Source organism: Microtus pennsylvanicus, chromosome 1 (assembly GCF_037038515.1).
Source record: "Microtus pennsylvanicus isolate mMicPen1 chromosome 1, mMicPen1.hap1, whole genome shotgun sequence".
Taxonomy (NCBI): Eukaryota; Metazoa; Chordata; class Mammalia; order Rodentia; family Cricetidae; genus Microtus; species Microtus pennsylvanicus.
In genome coordinates this window covers 209065819-209092994 of record NC_134579.1, presented here as the reverse complement: position 1 = coordinate 209092994, position 27176 = coordinate 209065819, and the positions used below count along the sequence as shown (strand labels likewise).

Genomic DNA, 27176 nt, shown 5'->3' with positions numbered 1-27176 from the left:
CGGTCATGATTCTACCCCCAACACACCCTATTCAGAAAAGCCCAAGTGTTTGACCCAAAACCCTGTGTGCATGATCTTACCTTGGCTCCTGTGAGTGAACAAGAAGGTCGATTCCCATCCCTATAGGATCATCCAACAAACAATACATGAAGTCCATGGATAGGGCCCCAGAAAATCAAGGAAACAGAAAAATATGAGACAAAACAATCCCAAAACTAAATATTTCAATGAAGCATTAAAAAAAATAAGTCTACTGGTACCATTCTTGGGGGACAGCGGCCACTGCATGTTGGCTTTAGTTTAAAAACACAGTGGCGCATACTTATGTTGAAGTCCCTGCAGGGGTGATGTCACCCTTCTCCAGTATCTCCAGGACCAAGAACGATGTCAGACTCCTAAAGATAACATAACCTAACACCTTCAGTCCAGCATATATCCTTTAGCTCATTTAATTTGACAACTATTTATTGATGACTAGGTAGGCACCCTTACAAGGCTAAGGCACAAAATGAAATGAGCTTGTCACCCTCCTCCCCACTCTCCCCGTAAGGTGGTGGAACCGTTAGCACGCCACACTGGTTGTGTCTAGTGGATGGAAGGGATGCAGGCCTTCCTGTGAAAGATGAGTCATATAGGATGAGAATGAAACAGAATTCTAATGTTAAAATGAAGTGAAAATCAGGGGCAAGTGTAGAAGGAAGTGACACCCACACACACAACACACAGTGCAACACAGTTACGGTGTCCGCAAGCTTCCCTCATGCCTGCCCATCCTCTCCACTGCTAAGTTTCAAACCTTTACTTTTTTTCCATCCTTGCTCCTGCTCTGTGTGGATCCAGCTACTCAGTCTGTCAAACATCCTTCCCTTCGCCAACCAACAAGCTTTCCATCAACCCAACAGAAGCGCTGCGGGCAGCTTCTTGTCCACGGAGTGACACTCTGAGGTCTCATGTGATCTGATCTCCGGGGCTGCTCTGGGTACATCTGCTCCACCCTTTGTCCTTCGTGGATAGAACCCTCCCAGCCTTCTTAGTCTTTGGTAACTGATAGATAAAATTACATGTGCTTACTATGTAGAGCATGTATTTGGAAGTACATGTGCCTTGCATTTAGGTATCTGCATTATGTTTACATATGCACATTGTGGTTATATGTGTACATTATGTTGTCTAGTGAACAGTTCTAGTTAGCACAGTTAGCACTTCCACAATGAGAACATTAATATATACTCGCTTTGAAGTACATGTGCATCGCATTTGTATATCTGCCCTGTTTATACACATTATGTTTATATGTGTACATTATTTTATCTAGTGGACAGTTCCTAGTTAGCACTTCCACAATGAGAACATTAATGTGTGCTCTCTTTGCATTTTTGACGATTCTTAGATTGTCACTGAATACAATCACCTTGCTATACACTGTGGTCCCTGCAGTGTCCTTCCTGTACACTGTGCTTAGCTCTCCTTTCACTGACACCTCCCTCCCCCCTGTCCCCACTCCCAGCGCTACCCAGCTAACCATCACTCTACTGTCTAATTCTGTGAGAACTACATTTTTAGATTACACTTAGTGTGAGATCACAGTAATGCTTAATATTTGATGTAGGGTTAGCTATCATATTCCATATATATTGGTATAATGTATTAGTGCCCAGAAAGACTTACTACATTTGGCTGCAAAGTAAGAAAAGCCAAGTACCCTTGATATACCAATAGTAGTGTTAGCTCCTAATGGCTCTGAGCTCAGAAAAATGAGGCAGGAGGCTGATGGCGTGAGCATCAAGGAGCCAGGAAGACTCAGCTGCTGTGAGACAGTAACTTCCTGCTTTACATTAAACCTTGAATCCAGACCAAAGGGATGAGAGGTGAATAAACACAAAAGCAGAATTCATCCAGCGCTCAGGAGATGGCTCTGCAGATGGGGAATTCACTGTGATGTCCAAGTTTACTTCTCCAGGATCCACTGAAACCCTGGGTTAGCATGGCAGCCTGCTTGTAATCCCAGTGCTCGGGGGATAAAGACAGGTGATCCTGCAGTCAGCTTGCTAACCAGACTAGTCAAATCAGTGAGCTTCTGGTTCAAATAAAAGATCCTTCCTACATCAATATATAAAATGGAGTGATCAAGGAAGACACTTGATGTCAAGTGTATCCTTTACATGCATATACAAACACATATGTGAGCAGACACAGGTACACATATCAACACATCAGCACATATTCACACATAGTTACAGAAGCACACACAGTCACAGCACACAGAAAAAAAGGAAGAAGGAAGGAAGGAAGGGAGGGAGGGAGGGAGGGAGGGAGGGAGGGAGGGAGAGAGGGTAGAAATGTGTCCTGTGTCCAAAGGCTATCTATTCCAACTGTAAGGGATAGAGAAATGTAGCCCACCCACCCTACTACCCCCCAAAAGGCAAATTTTAAAACATCAAGACTTGATATATAGGAAATGAGAAAGCTTATATATACTCTAAAGGAGTCAAAGGTGAGAGCCTTACAGATTTCAGTAAGACATGAAAAAGAACTGTCTCAAACTTAGACATCATAGTGCCTTTCAGGTTGATGGAAGAGAATGGTCAGTTCTCACACAGGGCAAGGAAGGGCTCTCAATTATAAACAATTAGAAAGTAATGTATATTTCTGTGGACTCTGGGACACAAGTGTCCTCTGAATTTAATTGATATCTTTTTTTAAATTGGTGTCAAATAAATTACTGATTACTAATTATAAAAATAACTAACAATCTTAATTCATGGGTAAGGTCTCTTTCTATCTACCTTTCTATCTATCATCTATCTAATTATTTAAAAATAATCTACGGTGGACTAAGATAACCAGCACCTTCTGGTTAATCCCTTTTAGCTTCATTCTTTTATTTCCATATATCAATATGTAATTAAGCCTTATTAATTAAGATTAACTCAAGGAGAGTTCATTTGAATTATTAGGAAGTCTGGGATATAGAATATATTTAAATAAATCCATTTGGACTTTCATGAACACATATTTAAGGCCCAAATGGGCTAACCCCCACCCTCACCATTCAGGTGACAGGCTCTCCTGAGGGGTGGTGGTTAGGAATGACTTAGAAACCTTTTAATTAGCATATCTTTGTTCATATGTAAATGTGTACTTTGGCATAGTTGGAGTTATTTAATATATTCTGCCTACTGAAATGCTCTAAATATTCCCTTTACAATTGATTCAACAAATTGTTACTGAGCAGCTCCAGGCTGGGTAGCCAGTCAGGTACCAGATAAGCTATGAGTAAAGACAAACCAGCTCCCCACATCCAGAGACTTAGAAACTTAGAGGTCAAGATGGACATAACTAAATCAAGAGTACACACACAGTATTTAACAAATGGTGGTGGCATTACTATCACCATGCTCAAAACTCAAGTCCAAATGGATCAAAGACCTCAACATAGAGCCAGCCACACTGAACCCTATAAAAGAGAAAGTGGGAAGTACACTTGAACGCATTGGCACAGGAGACCACTTCCTAAATACAATCCCAGCAGCACAGACACTAAGAGAAACAATTAATAAATGGGACCTTTTGAAACTGAAAAGCTTTTGTAAAGCAAAGGACATGGCCAACAAGACAAAATGACAGCCTACAGAATGGGAAAAGATCTTCACTAACCCCACATCAGACAGAGGTCTGATCTCCAAAATATACAAAGAGCTCAATAAATTGGTCATCAAAAGAACACATAATCCAATAAAAGAAAATGGAGCACAGACCTAAACAGAGAACTCTCAACAGAGGAATCTAAAATGGCTGAAAGACACTTAAGGAAATGTTCAACATCCTTAGTCGTCAGAGAAATGCAAATCAAAACAACTCTGAGAGTCTATCTTACACCTGTAAAAATGGCCAAGATCAAAAACACTGATGTCAACTTATGCTGGAGAGGTTGTGGGGAAAAGGGAACACTTCTGCATTGCTGGTGGGAGTGCAAGCTGGTACAGCCCCTTTGGATGTCAGTGTGGCGATTTCTCAGAAAATTAGGAAATAACCTTCCTCAAGACCCAGTAAAACCACTTTGGGGTATATATCCAAAGGATGCTCAATCATGTCATAAGGACATGTGCTCAACTTTGTTCATAGCAGCATTGTTTGTCATAGCCAGAACCTGGAAACAACCTAGATGCCCTTCTGCCGAAGAATGAATAAGGAAAATGTGGTACATTTACACAATGGAGTACTACACAGCAGGGAAAAATAACAACCTTGAATTTTCAGGAAAATGGACAGAGCTAGAAAACATCATTTTGAGTGAGGTAACCCAGACACAGAAAAGCAATTATCACATGTACTCACTTATAAGTGGTTTTTAAATATAAAGCAAAGAAAACCAGCCTACAAATCATAATCCAGAGAATTTAGACAACAATGAGGACAGTAAGAGAGACATACATAGATCTAATCTGCGTGGGAAGTAGAAAAAGACAAGATCTCCTGAGTAAATTGGGAGCATGGGGACCTTTGGGGAGGGTTGAAGGGGAGGGGAAAGCTAGGAAGGGGAGCAGTGAAAACTGTAGAGTTCAATAAAAATCAATAAAAAATTCACATAAATAAAAAAATGCTAATATTACAGCAACAGTGAGGAAGGATGGGTGAGGGAATTTCACCTGGTCAAAGGGGTCCAGGAGGATTTCCCTGGAGAAATGGGGCTTGGGCAGACCCCAGAGGAAGGGTATCATCTAAGCAAGTAAAGGGAGAGGATAAATTGCATCGAAGCAGTCCACGTGAAAGGGTGCTGTGTGGCAGAAGACAGCACTGCGGTGCATTTAGAAAACAAACGAAAAGCCAACTTGGAGAACTGGGGAGAAGAGATGGGGAAGAATTCAGTGGCCAGTTCATGTCAAACGGCTTATTTATTCAAAGAATGTGTTTTACCATTATAAGGAAAAGTTGCTGAGCAAAGACAAAACATTTTTCCTGCCCCTGGACTGCTGATCACAAAGTATTTTTTTTAAAAAAAATATAATCTGAAATAGTGAGTTTTATAAGTTGTATAAAACTGACAAGTTATTTCAAAATTATATTTATTCCAAATAAATCACTTCTATTAGACTAAAATGAGAGCTATGTATGAAAACAAATATAAATGGGGGATTTCACCCTAAAAAGGAAATGCCAATCTTCTAAGTCACCGTGGAGTGTCTCCTTTGCTTTTGGCTGACAGCAGAGGGAAGAAAGTCAGACGGGCAGCTAGCGAAGACCCCAGAGCTCTGAAAAGAGCAAGCCATGTTGATGAGATAAGCCGCAAGCAGGAAAAGGCAGGCTTTGCCTTCCTTGACCAACACCTAGGCAGGGTGTCCAGGTAGTGTTTCTCCAGTGGGTGGACCCTTGAGTTCTAGTGCTTACTCCAAGCTCTACAGATAGAGCTTGTGTGTGTGTGTGTCTGTGGGTATACTCGTGTGTGTGTGTTTATGTATACTCACGTGTGAGTATGTGTGTAAATATATGTGTCCTTGTATGTATACTCTTGTGTGTGTACTCATGTGGGGGGGATGAGTGTGTCACTCACATGTGAGTATGCATGTGTGCTTAAGTGCACATGCTCATGAGAAGACCAGGAGTTGATGTTATAGGCTGCTTCTCTGATTTTTGCTTCTCCACATTATTTTTCTTTTTTCTTTTTCTTTCTTTTTTTCTTATGAGAGAGAGAGCGAGAGAAAAAGAGAGATTGAGTCCTTCATTTGCCTGAAACTTGTGGTTAGGATTGACTGGCTGGCCAGAGAGCCCCAAAGACCTGTCTGTCTCTGCTTTCCCAGCACTGGGATTTCAAGCTTGTTACCACCCTCAGCTTTTTATGTACGTCCCAGGAATCGAATGAACTGAGGTTCTCAAGCTCACGTAGTAAGCACTGATCCAACCAATTAGTTCATCTCCCCTCCCCAGACAGAGAATCTTTATATACCCAACCAACCTTTCTGCTGGTGTTTGCCAACCCATCCTATAAAAACCATGGGCTTCAGATGTCTTTGTGTTCAAGAGTAAGACACTCTAACATGTGGCTTTCTCTGATTCCAGGCTGGCAGTGGATGGGCCCTTTGGAGGCTCTCTGGCAGATGTGTTTCACTACCCTGTAAGTGTGTGCATTGCGACAGGAATTGGAGTTACACCCTTCGCCTCTCTTCTCAAGTCCATGTGGTATCAGTGTTGTGAGCCACAGAGCCTGCCTGAGCTGAGCAAGGTATGGAAAAATCATTAGTTCACCCTTCCATGGAGGGAAGGATTCAACCCCCTTTTATCTATCTTCTGCCGATTCCTGGGGAGGATTTTAATTAACTATGAGGGATAAACTTAAGGATCCTTAACCATACTTATGTTCTTAAAAATCTCCATTCAGGATTACATTTATGAGCAGGGTTATGTCTAATCTTGTTAAAAAATGACAAGACATAAATTTTATTGCTTCATTGCCATTACAGGACATGTAATTGCTCATTTCAATAAAATGTGGACAGGCTGCAAATGGCTATGTGACTGGGTGGCTGTTAGTCATATTAACAGGCAGCCTTCCCCATCATCTCTTTAGATCCATTCTGTGCTTGCAAATGCCCAGTGCCATCTTCCTACCAGGGCCTGTACTAACAGGGCTTGCTATTTCTCTTGCAATGGTCTTGCCACCCAGCACCAAATCCCCCTTTCTGATTCCTTGTATGTTCTTAGACTAGGTGTCTCCATTCCCTTATACTATCTGGTACAAGACATTGTCTCAAGCTTTGGCCCAGTCAAGGCAAAAGGAGCCTTCCTTTATACCCCCTGAAGCTTTCATCATTAAGTCTATAAGCCAAACAACAGAAGACAGATTAACAGGAGAAGAGATACTGAAATTTATTGGTGATGGGAGTCACACAGAGAACAAAGCTCAGAGGCCAAATGGTTGAAGCTTCCATTGCAAGATACAGGCAATTTTACACTGAATTATTTTTAGGGGAAATGAATGAGCCTGAACAAGAAATACATGGAACAAAACACACCCGTGCTCTGCCTGTAGCGTCATCTTAGTGTTCTTCATGAGACTGTACTGTGGAGAACACAGCCTCTAGGTCAACAGGGGAGTTACAGAAACAAACCTTTGAAGGAAAAAGCGGGGCAGTTGATGAAGGTCAGGAAGGACTTGGTTCCTCAGCTCAGAGAACTCATCATCCTAAGGTGTCATGCTCTAGACTTTCCTTCTCTAAGCCCAACCCCAATTAGGATCAGCATCAGGTACCACAACAGCTGTGATAAAACACGGCACCTGACAACAACCTGGGGAAAAGGTTTGTTTCATCTTACACTTCCACATCATAATCCATAAGGTGAGGAAGTCAGGGCAGGAACTCAAGGGAACCCGGAGTCGGGAACCAAAGCAGAAGCCACCTAGTTCTGCTTACTGGCTTGCTCAGCCTGTTTTTTTGTACGCCCGGGAGCATCTGCACTGGACTCTCCCGGGTCTACCACTAATTAAGAAAATACACAACAATCTTGCCCATGGACCAGTCTAGTGGGAACACTTTCTCAATTGTGATGTCTTCTTCCAAATTAACCCTGGCTTTGTATCAAGTTGACATGAAACTAGTCAGCACACCGTGTTGACTATGGAGCACTGAAGGCCATGACGGAGGAGGACACTTGGCAAGGTTATCTCTGATCCTTTCCTGCACATGTCTGATCAGCATGGCCTTTGGTTACAGTTTCCTCCTGGACCAAAGGAAGACACTATAATCAGTAAATGGATCCTGGTGTAGAACCATTACATTTTCTTATTGCTCTAACCAAATACCTGGCAAGAAACAAGGGAAAGGGGATTTATTTTGGATTATGATTTGAGGATTTAGCCCTCCTGGTAAGGATGGCCCTGTGGCAGTAGGAGCATGCAAGAGCTGTTTTCTCATATCTTAACAGGCCAATAAGCAGAGGCTGTACAGGAAACAGGACACAGCTATAAATCTTTAGCTCCTCCCCCAAGCCAATGCTTGTAGGTAGGGCCAACCTCCCAAGGCTGCAACCTCCTCCAACAGCTAAGGTCCAAGTGTTGAAGCACACAAGCCTGCGGGAGCATTTTACAGCTACGCTGAAGCACAGTTTGTGTTCTGTGGACCGTTTGCTGTTCCTTCTTTCTTCTGCTCGGGAACTATGTTCTACGACACAGTGACAAAGTGTGAGCCAGGGGCTCAAAACCTGCTATCTTTGCCACTAAGCAAGAAGAGTAGAATCAGCTGCTTGAGTGACAGGTGCTTGGCATACATTTTTCATTTGCTCTTGAAGCTAACTGATCTTACAGCTGGGGCTCAAGTGTTCGAACACATGAGCCTGTGAGTAACATGTCACACCCAAGACCACGACACAGTATAACAATTTACATTCCTTTTCCTGGATACGGACACTGATGCTTAGAAAGAGTAAGGTGACCTGATTAAATGATGCATAGACCATCAAAGACAGACTCCATATCCAGGTCACCCAGTTCTTTCTATGACACAGTCAAGACGTAGTAGACATGATACAGCATGTACCTGCAACCAAGTGCACAGGATCTCTCCCTCACTTCCTCTCTCTGTCTCTGTGTGTGTGTGTGTGTGTGTGTGCGCGCGTGCATGTGCACACTCATGTAAGTGCACCCATAGATTCAAGTTCCAAGCACAGATACCTGTGAACACAACATGTGTATCAGGATCAAAGTAAAGACCCAAATATCAGCCCTCGAGCACCTCTACCTTTTGTTAGGGACAGGATTTCTTCTGAAAGGGTTATCTGTCCTGTGAGCTTCTATGGGCCTGTTTGTCTTTACTGGGATCACAGGTGCACACTATCATGACTGACTTTTTATTTGAGTTCTGGGGATCTGACCTCAGATCCTCAGACCTGAAAGACAAGCACTTGACTAATGAAGCCACCTCCTCATCTCCACCATTTCTGATCCAAGCATCTCTGTATCCAAATCTTGTTCTCCAGGAGGCTCTGCCTGATTCAGCTATCATGAAGAAGCATAACCTTCTGAGCTTCCATACACGTCTCTGAACGTGTATGGTCCTAGTCCATCCAATGGAGAAGTAAGAATCCATATCAAACAGGGAGTACTTTTTAAAGGCAAATAATGTGAAATACAGAACCACAGTGCACATGTTCATAAAACAATATAAATATGAATCACATCCACAAAGATATAAACAGATTGCTAGTACTGCCAGAACCAACAAAGATTTATCAAGAATTTTCTATCCAGCCAGTATAGAACTGCGCATTTTACATATCTGATATTATACAATCTCTTGTAAATAATTGCTATTTATTTCTGTTCTACAAAAAAAGAAAACACATGCCAATCCCAAAGCTAAAAAGAATGATACAATTATCATATTAGATTGCCTTCATTAAAACAATTTAATACCCTCAGTTTACCAATGAGGGACACAAAGCAGAGAGGACAAATGAACAAACGAACTAGAACTTGAATTTAGGTCCTTCTGGTACTCAATACGGACTCAAGCAACCCAGAGTGTGATATTCTCATGTTCACCTCCACGCTCCCTGTTAGAAGAAGTGGCATCTCCAGGATATTCCGAGTTTAGGCTGAAAACTGTGCCTAAGTCCTGACAGTTAGGAATTGGCATGCCTAGTCACAGGGTTAGGAAGTTTCTGTCCCATGAAGCAGGTAGGTGAGTGTGTGTGTGTGTGTGTGTGTGTGTGTGTGTGCGCGCGCGCGCGCGCGCGCGCATGTGTACAGCTCTCACCAGTCTTATGTAACTAATATTCGTCAGTGCCGCCTACACGCTTGTGAGATATAAATACGACTTCCTCCACTAAACTGTCAGTGTCTCTATAATTTCGAAAGTGGAGCAGAGCAAAGTGGTGTGTGTCTAGCTAACAGCATCTTCACAATTCTAGGTCTAGGCTATAACTTCCAAATCGTTCTCTTTTGTAACAAGAGGAGAGGAACAGGAGCATAGAAATGGAGAGCTGAAATTTTTGGTGTACATTGTTAACTGCAATTGGATAGGATTTTTTTTTCTCGTCTCAATGCAAACTACCCCTTGGCATAAAAGTATGCATTTTAATGTTTAAGCCTCAAGTTGTAACTCCACATAAAAAGAAATTGCTGAACCTTTCTCCATTGTGACCATTGTATACAATCTCTCCTCCTGCTGCTCCTGTTCTTCCTCTTCTTCCTCATTCTCTTCCTCCACTTCCTTTTCTTCCTTCTTCCCTTGGCTTTTTGAGAAAGGACTTTCACTGTAGCCCAAGTTGGCCTGGAACCCTATGACTCAGGCTGCCCTCAAATACTTAGAATCATCCTGCTTCTGCCTCTTACATGCTAAGATGACAGAGTTAGGTCGCTATGTCTAACTACATGGTACCTTCTTCCCCCTTCTCCTTTGCCATGTAATTCTAAAATCCTCTTAGGTAAAGGCAGGCTCATAACCAGTAAGGTACAGGTTTATTCTTGGGAGGATAAAGTAGCACTGTCTGTTTGAAGCAAACACTTTAGAGTGTCTTTGTTTCTGTCTCTATATTTAGATATAAAGCAGGTTGGGGAGATGATTCTCTGGATAAAATACTTGCCACACAAACGTGAGGACTTGAGTCTGAGTCCCCAGAAGCTCCAGAAATCCAAGCCTGAAAGTTGTGTCTGTAAACCCATTGTTCCTACTGTGAGATGGGAGGCAGAGACAGGACAATCCTTGGAACTTCAAGGGCCAGCTAGCCTGATATATGTAGCGACATACAAGAGACCCCCATGTCAAACAAAGTGAAAGATGAAGACACAGACTGAAGGTCGTTCTCTCAACTCCACACACACCCATGCATCTGCGCTCCTGTACACAAACACCCAAGCACATACATACACATGTGCACGTGCACATCATTCAAGTAATAATAATTTAATATAAAATAGATGGAGGGCAAAGAGGAAGGAACCAATTACCCGGGGAGGAAAATTAACCACAAACGTAAGGATGAGTCGATTGAAGGAAGTGAAAATACAAGTCACGTTGCATTAAAGAGGTATTTCCCGCACAGAAGTAGCATAAGCGTTGCTAAGATGGAGACAAGAGTGGGGGTGGCCCTGTGGGTGAGGGAGGAGAGGAAGGTGGGTGAGAAGTCTCTGGTGCAACATGGAGGAAGCCGTGTGCTGAGCGTGTAAACGCCCTGTGGTGATAAAAGTCCTCCACGCCCCGCCTAACGGCTATGATTAATTCTGCATCACACTCAATTTGTGGAAAGAGCTCTTGAAAAAAGTTGGGACAGTTTGCTTGTGCAAACTGTCAGCATGATGAATGAAATAGGTGTGTGTGAACGGGGGAAGGGGGGAGGACTGCTGACATAAATGTATTGGCTTACACATTTTAGCTCTCCTTAATATCACAGCCGCGTAGACGACGCCGAGGGAAGTGCCAGCTGGGAGATTCGGTTCATTTTCTTAACTGCATAGGTAATCTTCAGAATACAATAAAACAGATTATAGAAAAGCTGAGATAATCTAATTCCTTCATAATTGTCTCTCTTCATCAATTCAATAATAGGTAACGGTGATAATGGGTATTTATAGTGTGTCCCGGAAAAATGGCCTTTGGGTTCCTAACCTAATATAATAAACAGATAATTCAAATAAAAAGACAGTACAGGCCAGTGGGAACAAGGGGAAGAGGCCAAGAAAGACAGAAAAATCCATACTCTACTTAAAGATATTAATAAAACAAAGAGGGGCCTGCTCCCTTTCCTAATGAATGAAAAATGCATTTAATTTAATCCGTTTACTTTGAGAAATTATTTACTTGCGCTTTCCCTCACAATGGAGCTCTGGCCACTCCTGGAATTGATCATCTCTGCAAGTCACAGAAATCAGCAATCAGTTGAGCAGGGTGGCTCAAACCACATTTGCCTCTCCCAAGCACGCATAGGCTCCCCACTTTCATTAGGTGGCCTCAGAAAACTCTGGTACCCCATTAGGAATTATCCTTGTCCTATGGGAAGGGGACAGTCCTAGCATGTACAGCGCCTGGATTTATTAACTCTACTAGCTTTGGCAATAATTCTGATACAAGAAAAGATCTAAATAAAACATATAATAAAAAAACTTCCCGTTATTGATGCCATCAGCATTTGGTTTGGTTTGGGCCTCCGTTGTAACATGGTTTGAAGCTCTGTGTCACTATCTAATAATCTATTTCATTTTATTTTTTGTTTCTATTTTTGCTTTGAGACAGGGTCTCACTATGTAGACCAGGCTGGCCTCACGCTCACAGAGATCAACCTGCCTCTGCCTGTCAAGTGCCAGCATAGCCAGCTTTATGGTTATTTTGGTACCTGAGAGTATTCCATAGAATACCATCTAGAGAATCGTTCCACCGCTGGCGAATGTTTCAATAAGGATTACTAACTATAATTAGAGCAATCACAAAGACATCTAGTCATGGGCCAGATGGCAGGATAGCAATAAAGTTCTGAGATGGTTAACGTGCAGAATAATGGCTTAAAGAAAAAGAATCGTATGGATGAAAAGCGTTTTACAATAGCTGATCTAGTCTTAATGGGGTTCCAGAAAAATAATTGTATGATTGTATTGCTTTAAAGCTGCACATTTTACATACTGGAGAGTCTCATATAGAAGAAGAAATTCATTCTTCTATTTTTTTTGGTCTCTTTTACACTGTTACATTCATTCAGGATTATTTTGAAAATAACAACGGCAAAATAGAACCTGCAAAATAATAGCAGCTATTTATTGGGGAGATGGTACATTCTCTAAATGGCATTTGCAGTCTCTATCTTTCCAGGGATAAACGTTCTTATTTTCGCAATTGTCCACTATGCAGGGTCTCCCTCCCGAAGTGGCATGGAGCTGTTCTTTGTTCTGTCCTGTGCACAGTGTGGAGACAGAGGTGTGTTGCCTGGATGGAGGCAGCAGAGCCCACTGCTACCCACTTTCCTGCTCCTTGGGAAGAGGCAGTGTCACGGTAGCAAGATCGAGCCACACACACACACACACACACACAGACACACACACACACATGCACGCATGCGTGCGTGCATACACAGACATACACAAACACACACACCCATCAAATGCTGCCACACGAATTTAGTACACATGGAGTCTAGGGTGTACTTTCCATAGTGAAGAAATTCACTTGAGAAACTAGGTCATTTGATTCGTACTGACATTTCAATTCTAAGATTGGTCTTCAAAATTAAGGTTTCACCTCCTCTCAATGGCCATCTCTAAAATTCTTTAGTGGCCAATGAGAAAAAGACCAAGGAAGGCCAGTGTTCCTGTTTGCTCTAGGGTAGAAATACATGGTACCCATTCTGTTCATGTCTCCAAATGACATGAAGCAACTTACCCATAGCAGCGAACATCCTAGCACTACAGTATCCTTCCGACACGGGCCTTGTTCTTTATTCTCACAGAAAGCTCCTGAGCGGTGCTGTGTGTATGGATGGTTTATCCATATAGTAAGAGAAGCTTGAACTAAACAACCTACCCAAGTTCCACAGTGCCTCCATAGTGAAGCCAGGATTCAGGACGGGTCACAGAACCCGGGTATTTAGTGGCTGTGTTCTCCTCATTTCTACATCTGTGCCTGCCTGGACACTTCCCTTCTTTGCCATGGATTATAAATACTTTTGAAAATCATTCTTGGGAAACCAATCTGGGGCTTCAGGAACTGCGTGTTGTATAATGTAACTGAGCCACTGCATAGGCTTCTGAGATGGTCTAGCCTGAAAACAGGACACTCTCCTTGGAGAATCCACGAGACCAAGTAGAAAAATTAATTAGCAGCTCTATCTTTTATATTTTCTGGAATTGTTCGCACAAAAAAAATTTGCAAAGATCTGTCTCCTACTGACTCTAGATCATTCTGACCTGTTACACATGGGCTACTGATCTTTATAGAAGGGCTCGGGTCTTGGAACATGGAAATGAGCTGAGACAGGAGGAGTGCACTGTGAGGAATTAGCTCAGATCAGACTTCCATGATGGACATAGCCGAGCTATGTCCACCCGAAGGACACAGAGAATCTTATGATCCCAGAATGGATTCCTAAAGCCCCTAAGCCTACACTGTCTCCACAAGAATGTGGGGTAGCTTCTGTCACCTTGGAAGCCCAGAATGTTGTTTTACTGACTTTCTGTTTGATACAATCTTTTAACCTTGGGTATTTTAGACTCCTGTATCCACTGCGGAATTCTCAAAGCCGCACTTTGCACGGGGAGCTGATTTCGGGTTTGTTTTATTTTTGGAGACTGAGGTGGGGAAGGCACAGATCAGAGAGCCACAGCTCATTGTTTGGGGTACTTGTTCTCCTGTTGACCACATCCTTTCTCCTGGGCCAAACGCAGGGGTGGGACTCTGATGTCCCTTCACAGTAAGTGTCCCCGCCATTAGAGACATGAAAGAGAAGTCAAAGTAAATACCCTCTCTTCTGTTCAAAGTCTCCCCTTCCCTTTGTCCGTCTGAAGCACGTCTACAGGGGCCAGTGCACTTTCCCTCCATTGTCTCTCTCACCAAAGAGGCCGATGTCCCATAAGTCGATTATGGAGGGGGAAAAGCTCGCAAGGCAAAGACAGGGAAGCAAAAGCATGAAAGGCCCCGCAAACTCTAAGAACACTGACACGCTGCTATGCCAGAAAGCAAGGCCGGGAACACTTGCTATTTGAAAAGACAAAGGTTACAGTGGGGAGAATGCTAAGATGTGGGCGTTTTTCAGGTAAGAAAGGTCAGAACGGGCTCAGAAACCAGTTTTTTATTGTTCGCTTTGTTGTTTTTTTTTTAATTATTATTTTTGGAACACTGGGCTAGAAAAGCCATTGAGTGCTTAGAGCTTAATGAACTCTTATGGGAGCTGGGAAGATAACGCTGAGGGAGATGTGGACTGTGGAGGCGTTACTCATGAGGTTTCAGAAAGTAGCAAGGATGTAATTAATAATTGGGCTATGGACCATTTGTGTTATATTTTGGCTAAGAATTGTGGTCGCTGGTGATGTGGAGTTGAAGAAGCAGCTGTGATTGTCAAAAAGGTGTAATTCCTCTGAGAGGAACACTGGGCTTCACTAGTGGATGCTGGTCATCGGGGGCTAAACAATCAGTCACAATTAATAGGAGGTCAGCATCATTTCTGAAGTCTTCTGGGAAGTGTTTCCTCAGGGTCAGCCCACAGAGCTGTGGTCCAGAGGGGCGGGGCTGCGTCTCAAGCTGGTAGCTGAACACGGCAGTGTACAAAGGTCACCCACCCAGCACTGATTTGGAAGGTGTCAGAGTTGCACGATGGAGGAGGTGTGTGTGTGTGTGTGTGTGTGTGTGTGTGTGTGTGTGTGTGTGTGTGTGATGTCTGGCTGTGAGTCTTTGTGTATATTTTAGGAAGTTTCTACTGTAATATGTGTTTCTATAGTATCCCTCAAATGGCCCTTAATTTTAGCTGTCTCCTTGTATTCTCCTCAACAATCTCCTACCCCATCTCCTTTTCCACTTGATCATCCAACTCCCGCCCACCCATCCATCCATAATTATCTATTCTATCTCTCTTTTCTAATGAGATCTGTCTGTACTCTCCAGTCCCTTACTCTATGCCTGCCTTTTTAGGTTCTGTGGATTTTAGCTTTGTTATCAGTAACCGAAAGGCTAATATGCACATATAAGTTAATACATACCATATTTGTCTTTCTGGATCTGAGATATCTTACTCAGGATGATTTTTTTCTAGTTCCACCTATTTGCCTGAAAATTCCATGACTTTATTTTTTTAAATGGCTAAGTTATACTCCACTGTATAAACACACCATATTTTCTTTAGCCATCCTTCTGTTGAGGGACATCTAGGTTGTTTACAATTTCTGGATATTATGAATAAAATAGCAATGAATACGTATGAGCAAGTGTCTTGTAGTAGGATGAAATGTCCTTTGGGTACATGCCCAAAAGTGGTATAAGTGAATTTTGAGGTAGATGGTTCCCGTCCTCCTTGGGAACCTCCACACTGACTGTGCAAGTTTGCACTCCCACCAGCAGTGGGTAAGTATTCCCCTTATTCCATATCCTGGTCTGGTTATTTTTATGCCCAGGTCTTCCTTTTTGCAATTGCAGGATATATAACTTGTTTTTATTTTTATAAAAGGTTTTAGACTTTTAAAGAGACGTTAAACTTTTAAAGCATTGGAATTTTTAAATGCTATGGAACTTTTAACTGCAGACTGTGTTTATAGTATGATATTAACATAAGGGATAAGAAAGAAAAGGTTATGGTTTAACAGTGATGTGTTGGTGTTGACAAGGGATGAAGTGTCTTGGTTTGGTTAGGCTTAATTGTCAACTTGACACAGCCTAAATCATATGAAAGGAGAAGCCTCAATTGAGGAACTGCCTAGATCAGGCTGTGACCATATCTGTGAGAAATTGTATTGTGTGATGTTTTACTCTTTTGACTTTTTGAGGGGTCCACCACCTAGCATCCAAATAAATCACACATAGAGGCTTATTATTAGTTATGAATGCCCAACCCTAGCTTGGCTTGTTTCTTCCCAGCTTTTCTTAACTTAACCTGACCAGCTTTTGCCTCTGTGTAGTAGGAGGCTGCTTGCTCATTCCCGGATGCTCATCTTTCTCTATTTCTGTATATCTTTCTTTCCTTCTTACTCTGTGACTTATTGGGTGGCTGGCTCGATATCCTCCCCTCCCTGTTCTCTTGCTGCTAGTTCTTTTCTCCCAGATTTCTCCTTCTATTTATTCTCTCTGCCTGCCAGCTCCACCTGCCCTTGCTCCTGCCTTGCTATTGGCCATTTATCTCTTTATTAGGACCATCAGGTGTTTTAGACAGGCACAGTAACACAGCTTCACAGAGTTAAACAAAGGCAGTGTAAACAAAAGTCACACACCTAAAGATAATATTCCCCTACAGAATTGTCTTGATTGTTGATTGATGCAAGATGGGCCAGCCCACCATGGGCAGATGGTCCTGGACTTTATTGAAAAAAAGAAAGAAAAATCTAGGTAAGCATGAGTCCATGAGAGAGTCAGAGAGCAAGCCAACAAGTAGTATTCCTCCATGGTTTCTTCTCCATGGTCCGGCTTGGCTTCTTGCCTTGACTTACATCAGTGATGGACTGGGACCAGTTTCTTTTGATTCGAGTGCTTTATCACAGCAGCAGAATGAAACTAGAACATCATTTGATGCCTTCTTCCCTCCACGGCTGTGTTCAAGTCTCTCCTCTGTAGGGTCTCCCTTTGCCATTGGAGTCAATATTGTAACCTTTCCCAGACTGCCTTGTTTCTGCACTGCCTAATTACCATCTGACATATTCTCTACTTCATGCATTTATACACCACCCTCGTTCTCCAAGATACAAATTCCATGAAGATGGGCATTTTCTTTGTATGTCTGTCTGCCTGGCTTCTTCACTATCATTGTTCCGGCGTGTAAACTGGTTTCTACCTATGGTAATCATTGTGTAAGCATTTGTGACCCAGTGAATGAGTAGATGGGCACCACCCTCTGCTCATGAGGACTCTTGGGATATTCAACAGGAAGAGCTAGCTCTCAGTTTTGTTATGTTTTGAAGCTACCTGGTGGGTCTATGGATTACACACTCCAGGGAGGGATGACAGCCAGGAAGACGAGAACAGTCTTTTAGAGGTAGTAATTGTGCCTCTAAGGTCTAAGACAGTGGTTCTCAACCTTCCTAATGCTGCAACCCTTTGACACAGTTCCTCACATAGTGGCTAAAATTATGTCATTGCAGCTGGGTGATAGTGGCACACACTTTTAATCTCAGCACTCAGGAGGCAGAGGCAGATGAATCTCTGTCCAGGACAGGCTCCAAAGCTACACAGAGAATCCCTGTCTCAAAAAAAAAAATTCATTGGTACTTCTTAGCTGTAATTGTGCTACTATTATGAATCATAATGTAAATGTTTCATATGCAGAATATCTGATATACAACCTGCACACACAAAAAGATTGTGACCCACAGGTTGAAAACTACTGGCCTAAGGGATCATTTCTCCTTGGGTTAATATTATAAATTTTCATTTGAGCAGGAGCCATCCAGAAAATATGCAACCTCTGCTTCTGAGAGGAAGGTCTTTAGAGTCTCACCTCCTACTCTTCCTGACTGCCAACCACAAATATCTGCAGAAATCTGAAGAGAATAGGCAAGATATTCAGCCATGAAATACATTCTGCCATTTTCTTTTCCTTGTGATACTAGTTAAATCTCATTTATAAATCTGATGATATGATGGTGAGCTTGCAAGCTGACTGAGAGAGGAGGGAGGGAAACAAACCCTGGCCATTGGAGGGCATGTTTCAAGTGCTAACACATCAGACCGTACCTGGAGTGGGGAGCAGGCCCTGCAGACACTGCTGAGGCCCAGAGATGTACCTTTGGGTGGACAGCAGGGGTAGAAGTGCTGGAGTGGAACCCAGAGGACAAAGAGATTCGTCTCATGTGGTTTCTTCTAGATACAATTATCTGAGACTCAAAGCACAGAGCTAAGCCTTTCTTTTAGCAAACCCAAACTGCTTCTTGTCACCTGCCATTTGCTCAACACTGAGAGAATGTTTTAAAAATAAGTAAACAAAAATAAAACCTTCCCAGAAACAATTGTTACTGCATCAGTTGACACGTGGGCAGGCACAGCCTCTACCCACCAGCTTTCGAGGGCATTGATATGTCTCACTGAGAGAAAATTTCTGTCTTATGAGACTTCATTCTGCAATTACCATAATCTCCATTCTCCAGAGGCTGTGGCTGGTGAAGTGGATTAGTGCCCGAGCCTTTGGGGGGTCTCCAGAGAGGAGAGTTGAAATCTTGAGCTTAGGTCATAAGTAAAGATGAAGGGGGCTGGTCTAGCAGCTTATCCCCTTTGGGGAGCAATGAAAGGCACTGTGAGTTATGATTATTAATCTTGTTCAGAAGAAGCCCAGCCAGAAGTGTGGAAAGTTGATCCTCATCCAAAGAGGCTGGCACAGCCCACGGAAACCCTGACTCCTTGAATTCAGTCTGGGCCTTTTCAGACACAATGGGAGTTTTCTTTCCTTTTTCTTTTGTTCTTTTCTTTCTTTTTCCCCCCAAAAGAAATCATGGTATGATGGTTTGTTCACTGGTAAAGAAAAATGTGTGATTTAGCAGAATGGCCCATTTGGGCTCAAGTCATTTAACAGCTACAAAGTAGCCTGTGATTCTCAGCACACCCGCCTTCTCTCCCGACAGGTGTACTTCTATTGGATCTGCCGGGATGCCGGGGCATTTGAGTGGTTTGCAGATCTGTTACTTTCACTGGAAACACGGATGAGTGAGCGAGGGAAGGCTCACTTGCTGAGTTACCATATATTCCTTACTAGCTGGGACGAAAACCAGGTATCAGTAAAATCCAGGCTCTCCAATACTGCCGCCCTTCTCAAAAAGAACCCATTTCGACAATGAACTGCTGGCTTATCAGGCAGAACCAAAAAAACTCTTCTAAAGTTCCTCAAAAGGGAGAGAAGAACGGAATCAAACGAGACTGGAAAAAACTAGTTAAGATGTAGCAATAAAAAGACCTCTAGCTATCTTACTGTGGAACAGAAAAGATAAACACTGTGGGCAATAAACAACAACCCAGATATTAGGAATCTTAAAGTTCGAATTTATCATTTTAAGAGTGGCATCGGTGACTGTCACTAATTGGCTATATCATCTGTTGAATTCCTAATTGGTTCTGATTCTATGCTGCTCAGAGTAAAACAGAAAAGATTCCCTGTTGCTTCTATCTGGCCTTTCATACTGAAAAGCATGTGAGCCGGAAAATTACTATGGACTCATGATTTGCATAGAGAATTCTCTCTGTTAAGGGATTCTCAGGAAGCAGGTACCTGAAGTTGAAATGACCTTCTGCTTGGGCAGAGTTCTGAAAGTCGTTATGGTAATATAGTATAAAGATTGAGCTTGGCCAAGATGGTGTGTCAACCCCCTAACAATTCCAATACTGATTAAAAAAAAAAAAACTATCACAGTCAGTGTTTAAATGACGACTGCACCAGAATTCAGTTGGACTCCTGATGTAGGAGCTCCTTCTGTTTGTGTGGTTGCTTTCATCGGTTAATGAATAGAGAAATTGCCTTGGCCTAGTTGATAGGGCAGAACTTAGGTAGGCAGGGAAGACAGAACTAAACACTGGAAGGAAGAAAGGCGGAGTAGGAGAGAGACACCATGGAGCCACCAGAGACAGACGTGCCGCATCTTTCCCGGTAAGCCACTGTTACGTGGTGATATACAGATTAATAGAAATGGGTTAAATCAAGATGTGACAGTTATCCAATAAGAGGCTAGAGATAATGGGCCAAGCAGCGCTTTAATTAATACAGTTCCTGTGTGGTTATTTCGGGGCTTAAGCTAGCCGGGCGGCCGGTACGAACAATCAGGCCCTCTCTCCAGCAACAGACTCCCCAAACATTGGGGCTAACAAAGCCGTTATTCTAGGTTATGAAATACATACTTTAAATGGTGCTTTCTCTAGATGATATGTAGATGGTAGATTAGATAGATAGATAGATAGATAGATAGATAGATAGATAGATAGATAGATAGATAGATAGATCTATATAGAGAGAGATATAGATATAGATATCTTTAAGGAAAATATGTTTAAACGAAGGGGCTATGTACCAGTCCCAAATTTACAAATGGTTGTTCTGTGTTTTGTGAATGCTCTCTCTCTCTCTTTTTCTTTCTCTCACTCAACTTCACTGTAACTTGGCTCTATGCTTCTATAAGTGAGCAAGACTCTGGTTTAAATTCAAAAAGTGTTATGAATTTTTATGGTCTTAATTCCAGTTTTCCTTAAATATTCAACCCTCTGAGATAATTTGAATTGTACGTTTCTTGGGAACCAGGCTTGACAGATCTTAATGGATTAAATAGTGTTAATTATGTCTTCCAAAGAAACATTTTTGCTACTCAAGTGGGAGTCTTGACTGATGACCCATTTGGTAAAGCACAGACATGGCTTTTGTCTCTAACTTCCCAGACCCTTGCTTGCTCTTCCACTTGTAAGGCAAATTGATCCAAAGTGTCCACTTAGCCAATCCCTGTCTCTAGGGATTTATGAGACTCGGGTTCTCTAAACAGAACTCCTAAGTGGATTTTGGGACAGCCCAACCCTGCCCTGCCATATCTTTACCCCTTTCGGGACTAAGATATAAAATATACTTTTTTTGTCCTAAATGAAAGTAAAATTGACAGTTTCTTAAATTTTCCCATGGCATGTCAGAAATCCTTCACACTTTCAGATTTCGAGCAGGAAATCAGTGATCTCCACATAGGAAAAGAAACCGTTGGTGTATTCTGTCAGCGACTCAGGCACCCAGAGGCTGTCTTAGGAAGAGCCAATTCTTACACTGAATCCAACAACCTCAAAGTGGCAAATTGACAAGAACAGAAGGGACAGATGGGAGCGGTATTATGAAGGGCAACTCCAAAGAGTTTGAGATTAATTGAACAGTGGGTTGAGAAATATGGAACAGTTATAATTCCAAATGTTTGAACACCAGAGATTGGGCGTTCCCACAGAAGTAAGGAAGGAAGGCCTTTCTCTCCCCATGAGAGAAAGCTGTAATGTCTTAACAAGTACTTTAGGGACCTCCTTAGCCTGACCTGTTTCTAGGCAAGCCTCATTCTTTTCCTATTGCCCCAGAGCTGTTGACTGATGGATGCTCATGCATCCTGCTGTGTTCAAGGCCTTTGCTCCTGGTGGTTCCTCTATGACACATCAGTCCAGATCCCTCTTCCATTTCCCCATCTTCACGCCGCATGAAGTCCTATTCCCAAACCCTTTTGCAACATGAGCACTGTTCCCTAAGGTCAGACTTGCTGGCTGCACATCCCTATAGTCTGGCATTCCGAAGGCCAGTCTGCCCCTGTCCACTGGTCTGTCAGGGCAGCCACTCTGGCATGAATGTGAACCTCTGGGGCACAGGCTGCCTTCTTAGACTAGGAAAAGAACCCTTCATGCAAGTCATCTTCAAAGCGGGAAGCCGCGGCATGATTAGAGTGCAGCAGGGCTGTAATCCAAACTGCCGTGGCTCTCAAGAGTTAGAAGGTGAGAGAAGCATTGGTATGGAGCTCCAGGGGTGGCAATGGTTCCCAGGAATGGTGCAGAGCACACATACCTGAATTGGGAAAAACAAGGTAACGTCTAGGATTCACAAGGGCTGAAGCCCATGATCGTACTTTTGTACATGGCTATAAGGATTAGTGTGCCCCAGGCTCTTATTTACAGGCCTCTAACTATACAATGACTGGGTGAATTCACTGGATCTGAAGCCAGTCACTTACACAGTTCCATCCGGACCCCTTTCTCTTCCATCATAAGCATCCTATCATCAAGTATATCACCTCAGCACTCGAGGCCTACTAATATATAGTTGGCTCTCCATATCTTTGAGCTCTACCTATGTAGTCAACCAACTGAGGACTGGAAATATTTGAAAATAAATATATCTGCACTGAAAATATATATATATATATATATATATATATATATATATATATATCCTTATTTCTTTACATTATTTCCTAAACAATACAGGACAGAGAATATTTACCAAGTTGTTGTTATGACTTTATAGGCCAAAAATATTATTTGAAATGTATGAGAGGGTGTGTGTAGGTTCTACACAAGTATAACCTCTGCAGGTTTGAGCCTCTGCAGACTTTGGTATCTAGGGCACGGGGGAGGCGGTTTTAAAAATCTGGAATGGCTATCAACCATATCACCGCAGTAGGCATATCCTATTATAAGACCCAATCTCCTCTGGGTATTTCATGGCACTTTAGCCTGGAAATGCCTGTCTCAAGTCCCCTGGATTTAATATTAAATGAATGGGGACAGTGGGAGGATATTGAGTCTTGAGGCATTTGGCAGAAATACAGCTAACTTGTTCAGCGTTTGTTCCCTTAACCACACTGTCCGTATGACTCTCATCCTTCCCAGGCTGTCTTTGCACAGGGCAGCATCTTGTCCCAACAAGACAGACGAGACATGACGCTTGCCCTAAAGCACAACATTGGAGGATCTGCTAATAAAGCATTCCAAGCCCTGTTTAAAATATTTTAAACATACAAATGATGATAGTGAGTTCATCATTTGTTTATAGATGGTTCTTATGGTTGTTTTTTAATGTCAACTGATACTATTTTTTTAAAAATTTAGGCTTTTCACATAGCTTTACACTGGGATGAAAGCCTGGATGTGGTTACAGGCTTAAGGCAGAAGACCTTTTATGGGAGACCCAACTGGAATGATGAGTTCAAGAAGATTGCTTACAATCACCCCAGGTGAGCAAAACCCCTTTCCTTTGCCTGCCAGGATCCCCCCAAAAGTTCAGACAAGTTGTCCCTGGGAAGAAAAGTTAATCTGCAATCAGAGCTGATAATCTTGGTCCAAGTTAAAATATCTAGCTTAGAAAATGTGACCATGGCTGTCTCATATTTCAGGAACCACAAACCTCTGTTTAACTGCCTGAAAAGACTCAGACAATTATCGATTATGCTGAAAGATCTTCACACTTAACCTCAATTTAAAGATAGTATTTCTTAAACAGCATATGCCTTCAAAAAATCTTTTGAGCACAGTTAGTCTCTAATTACCCAACTAGAGAATTCAACTCTATCCAGCTCTAAAGAGTGTCTAGCACGTCTAACAGAAAAGCAAAAGGTTTTCTCAGACAAAGCAGGGATTTGGCATGATGCTAAAGGACCCAGGTCTAGAGTGGCTGTCCTGGCTCTCCCATCCCCGCTGGTGTGCCTGGGTCATCTACATACCCAGCACTGGGTCAGTCTCCTCTAAAATATGGAAATGACAGTGCTTTCCCCCAAGGCTTCTGCAACAGAAAAACAAGCAGAGCATCTAAAGCGCCTGAAACAGCAACCTTTCATGGCTGCCATTGCATGGTTTCCAGCTATTTAATTGTTATTACTATTATCATAGCTATATAGCAAACTTTAATGCATGGAGGGCCTTGGATTGGGGCCCCAAGACTGGAGTACAACCTATGACTCCTGATTACAGAAGCTTCTATCTTTGTGACCTTGGACAAGGTAGTTTATTTTAGCTTTGTTTTTAGAGCAAATGTTAAGCTCAGGAGACAAATTCATGCTCAGTATTGTATTCTTAAGTCAACACATGCAATGTTGGAGAGCTTGGTAAAGTACAATTCACTGAGACAGAGAGTTATCTATCCTCGCCACTAGGTCTTTCTCTGTCCTGACCTTTCTCACCTACTCCATGCATTCATACTGTCTTCCTATTTGAGGAAAGACTACAGGGGAGTAGGAAGTGTGCCATATGGGCAACTAGAAACAAGAAAGGGTCAAGGCCCTGAGTCAAGGGATATTGTTCCTGTCATGAGTCAGGGGCCAGTGAGTGGGACAAAAAGATAAAAGAGGAAGAATGCCAAAAGGTGGCATTTAGGTCAGGGGACAGCATAAGACTTTGAATATGATGCCCAGAGGAAAGCCACTTAGAGGAATAAGCCCAAGACTGACATGGGATCACCCTTGTTGCTTAAAAAACAGACTGTAGTGAGCCTAGGATGGAGGTAGAGAGCGCAGGAGGCAGTCGTGAAAAGCAGTTTGATTCTGAACATTTTCTGGAGGCGTGAATTGTTGATGGACTGAGCCATGACCCAAGGTGGAAGGAACCCCTGCTCATTAGCATGGAGATGACTGCAAAAATTACTGTGTAGCAGACAAGGGCTATGGGAAGTTTCATTTTTGATGTCTTGCTTAAGATACTTAAGCATGCAAATGTCTAGAAGGCGGGGCATGAGGCAGGATTTCAGGTAAGAACTTTAGCTGAGGGTATCAGCGTGTAAACTGTGTGTGGAGGCACAACAGTAGAAGAGGTGACCAGAGGAGAATAGCGAGTGTCCCAAGATACATTATAGCCAGGGGGTGAGAAACCATAATCTCTATGTGTGCATGACAAAGGTTGATGAACATTGCTCTTATCTACCTTAGCAATCAAGCCACTTAGGGCTTCTGGCTTTTTATCTGTTCCCTTTATCTGTACATTAAAACCATGTTTCTGACCACTTCTCTATCCTCCATGATTGCCTGATCATTTTCTCACTGGTCTTCCTTCATAGGAGCCCTGCTTCATTAAGCTCTCTGTAGTTTCCTAGTGCCTTATTCTGCTCTGTGGAATTCTTTTATGGTAAATGCAAATTGTCTTTTGGTCAATTCATCTCCTTTTCATATTTTTTCTTATATTCTCTTTGTACCAGAACCTCGCCATTCTATCTTTATTGGCCACCTCTGTGTCTGCCTAACTTTGTCGAGCCTGCTATTTTGACAGGCATTGGGTGAGGAGAGGAAGTGAGGAAGGAGTGATCAGGTCGCATTGAAGGCTCATGAGCATCCAACCACAGTAGCTTTGGTCCATGTGAAGTCACTCTGGCTTCTGCTGCCCCATTTGCTGTGAGATGGACCCCTGCAAACTGAGAGTACAGCTTGTACTCTGACAGTCTGCCAGTGAAGCTTTGGGAGACACAATTAATAAAAACTCAGGGTTAGAAATCGGAATTCAAACTGAAGTCCCGAAAAGCAAAACAGCCAGCCACTGGCTCTTACCTCAACCTCAATCCAAAAATGGCGATCCTGCCTCAAGGAATCTCAGAATGATACTGAGCCTGAGAGCTGTCTCCTCCTGTTTTATAATCTTTCCTAGGGCTGGGATTAAAGGCCTGCACTGCCCGGTTTCTATGGCAACTAGTGTGGTACTGGCATTAAAGGTGTGTGTTACCACTGCCTAATCTGTAAGATTGACCAGTAGGGTTGTTTTTCTCTTCAGTATTAGGGCAAGCTTTATTTATTAAAATACAAACAAAATGCTGCTATAGACACCCAATACAAGAACGTTCTGTGAGTGGCTCAAAACTGCTGAGCATGTGGCAGAGGGGAGAAATGAGCAGAAAAACCGCCTCGGTCTAAAAGGGGCAGATTTCTGACAAGGAAGTCAGGAGACAGCTTCACTTCTAACAGCAAAGTCAAGGGAAGGAGGATCCGTTGCACAATGTGGCGACCTAGCTTGTCCTCCACAGGCTCAGCTTCAGGTGCCTCATTTGAGCTGCCAACCCATGACAAGTGGCGCTGGGAACTGTTCCGTGTCATCTCATCCTGGCACTCACTTGTTTACTGTGCTTCTTGTCTTGGCTCTTGTTGGTAGCCAGCTTTAAATCTGGTGCCGGAGCACCACCTGTCTCCAAACATGGGCCTGCATCCCAGCAACTCTGGCTCAGGAGGCTCAGAACTCAGGTCCTCTCAGCCCCAACCCAACAATGGGTGCTGGGTCTCAAACTCTCAAACCTCTCTCAACCCTGAGAGAAATGCACCTTACCTTACACCTACCTAGCCAGTTCTTGTCCAGAGAAAATGGAATAATTTCATTTGCAATTCTCTTAAAAAGCTTATGTGTAGAAGCCATCTTGTTCTATGCTCATATGTAAAGCCTAGATGGTTTTGTTTCTATTTCTTCATTTGGGAGGGGAAATAACATTTTGGACAAATCCATCCCTTTAGTTTTTATTGATCACAAAATGAATTTTCCACTCCCTGGCTCCAGGTGTGTGAGAGAAATGAGGGGAAATGCCCTGCACACAGATGTGTAGAGCCCAGAGGACAACCATGGGTGCCATGCCTTAGGCACACACCCCTACGTTTTTTTTTTTTGGACAGGGTCTCTTCTTACTAGCCTAGAGCCCCATTTTTCATGTATATCAGGGTGGCTGGCTGACCAATGGGCCCCAAAGATTCATCTGTCTTCACCTTCTCAGCAGCTGGGATAAACAAGCACTGGTTCTTTCCATTTGGACTCTGGCAAGTATGAGATATCTCCATGGACTATCCTCACATTGCAGGCTTTTGAAACATATACCTTTAAATTCACGGAGATAGTAACCTCAGGCTTTAGTATGATTGGCGTGCATTAATATTGCATTGTGTTTCTCATTGTTACGTTATAAAGTTTGCAGCCCAATGGAGAAGGACTTTCGAGTCAGTTCATTAAATTATCTCTCTTCAGTTGGAAGCTGTGAGCCAGAAACACAGAATGTCAAGAAGTCAAAGGCAACACCTGCCTTACGCAAACCCTGCTCAGAAAATGCTGTTCTGTAGAGCCAAG

The 27176-nt window shown here is 42.7% G+C and overlaps 1 protein-coding gene across 1 annotated transcript in view; it reads left to right on the top strand.

The window, feature by feature from the left end:
- The window catches only part of Nox3 (NADPH oxidase 3), a 66418-nt gene that overhangs the window by 31745 nt on the left and 7497 nt on the right, over nucleotides 1-27176 (top strand). The window contains exons 10-12 of the mRNA XM_075959293.1: nucleotides 6058-6220; nucleotides 19229-19375; nucleotides 23208-23332. Coding sequence (XP_075815408.1) covers nucleotides 6058-6220; nucleotides 19229-19375; nucleotides 23208-23332 — 435 coding nt within the window. The remainder of the gene's footprint in view (nucleotides 1-6057; nucleotides 6221-19228; nucleotides 19376-23207; nucleotides 23333-27176) is intronic.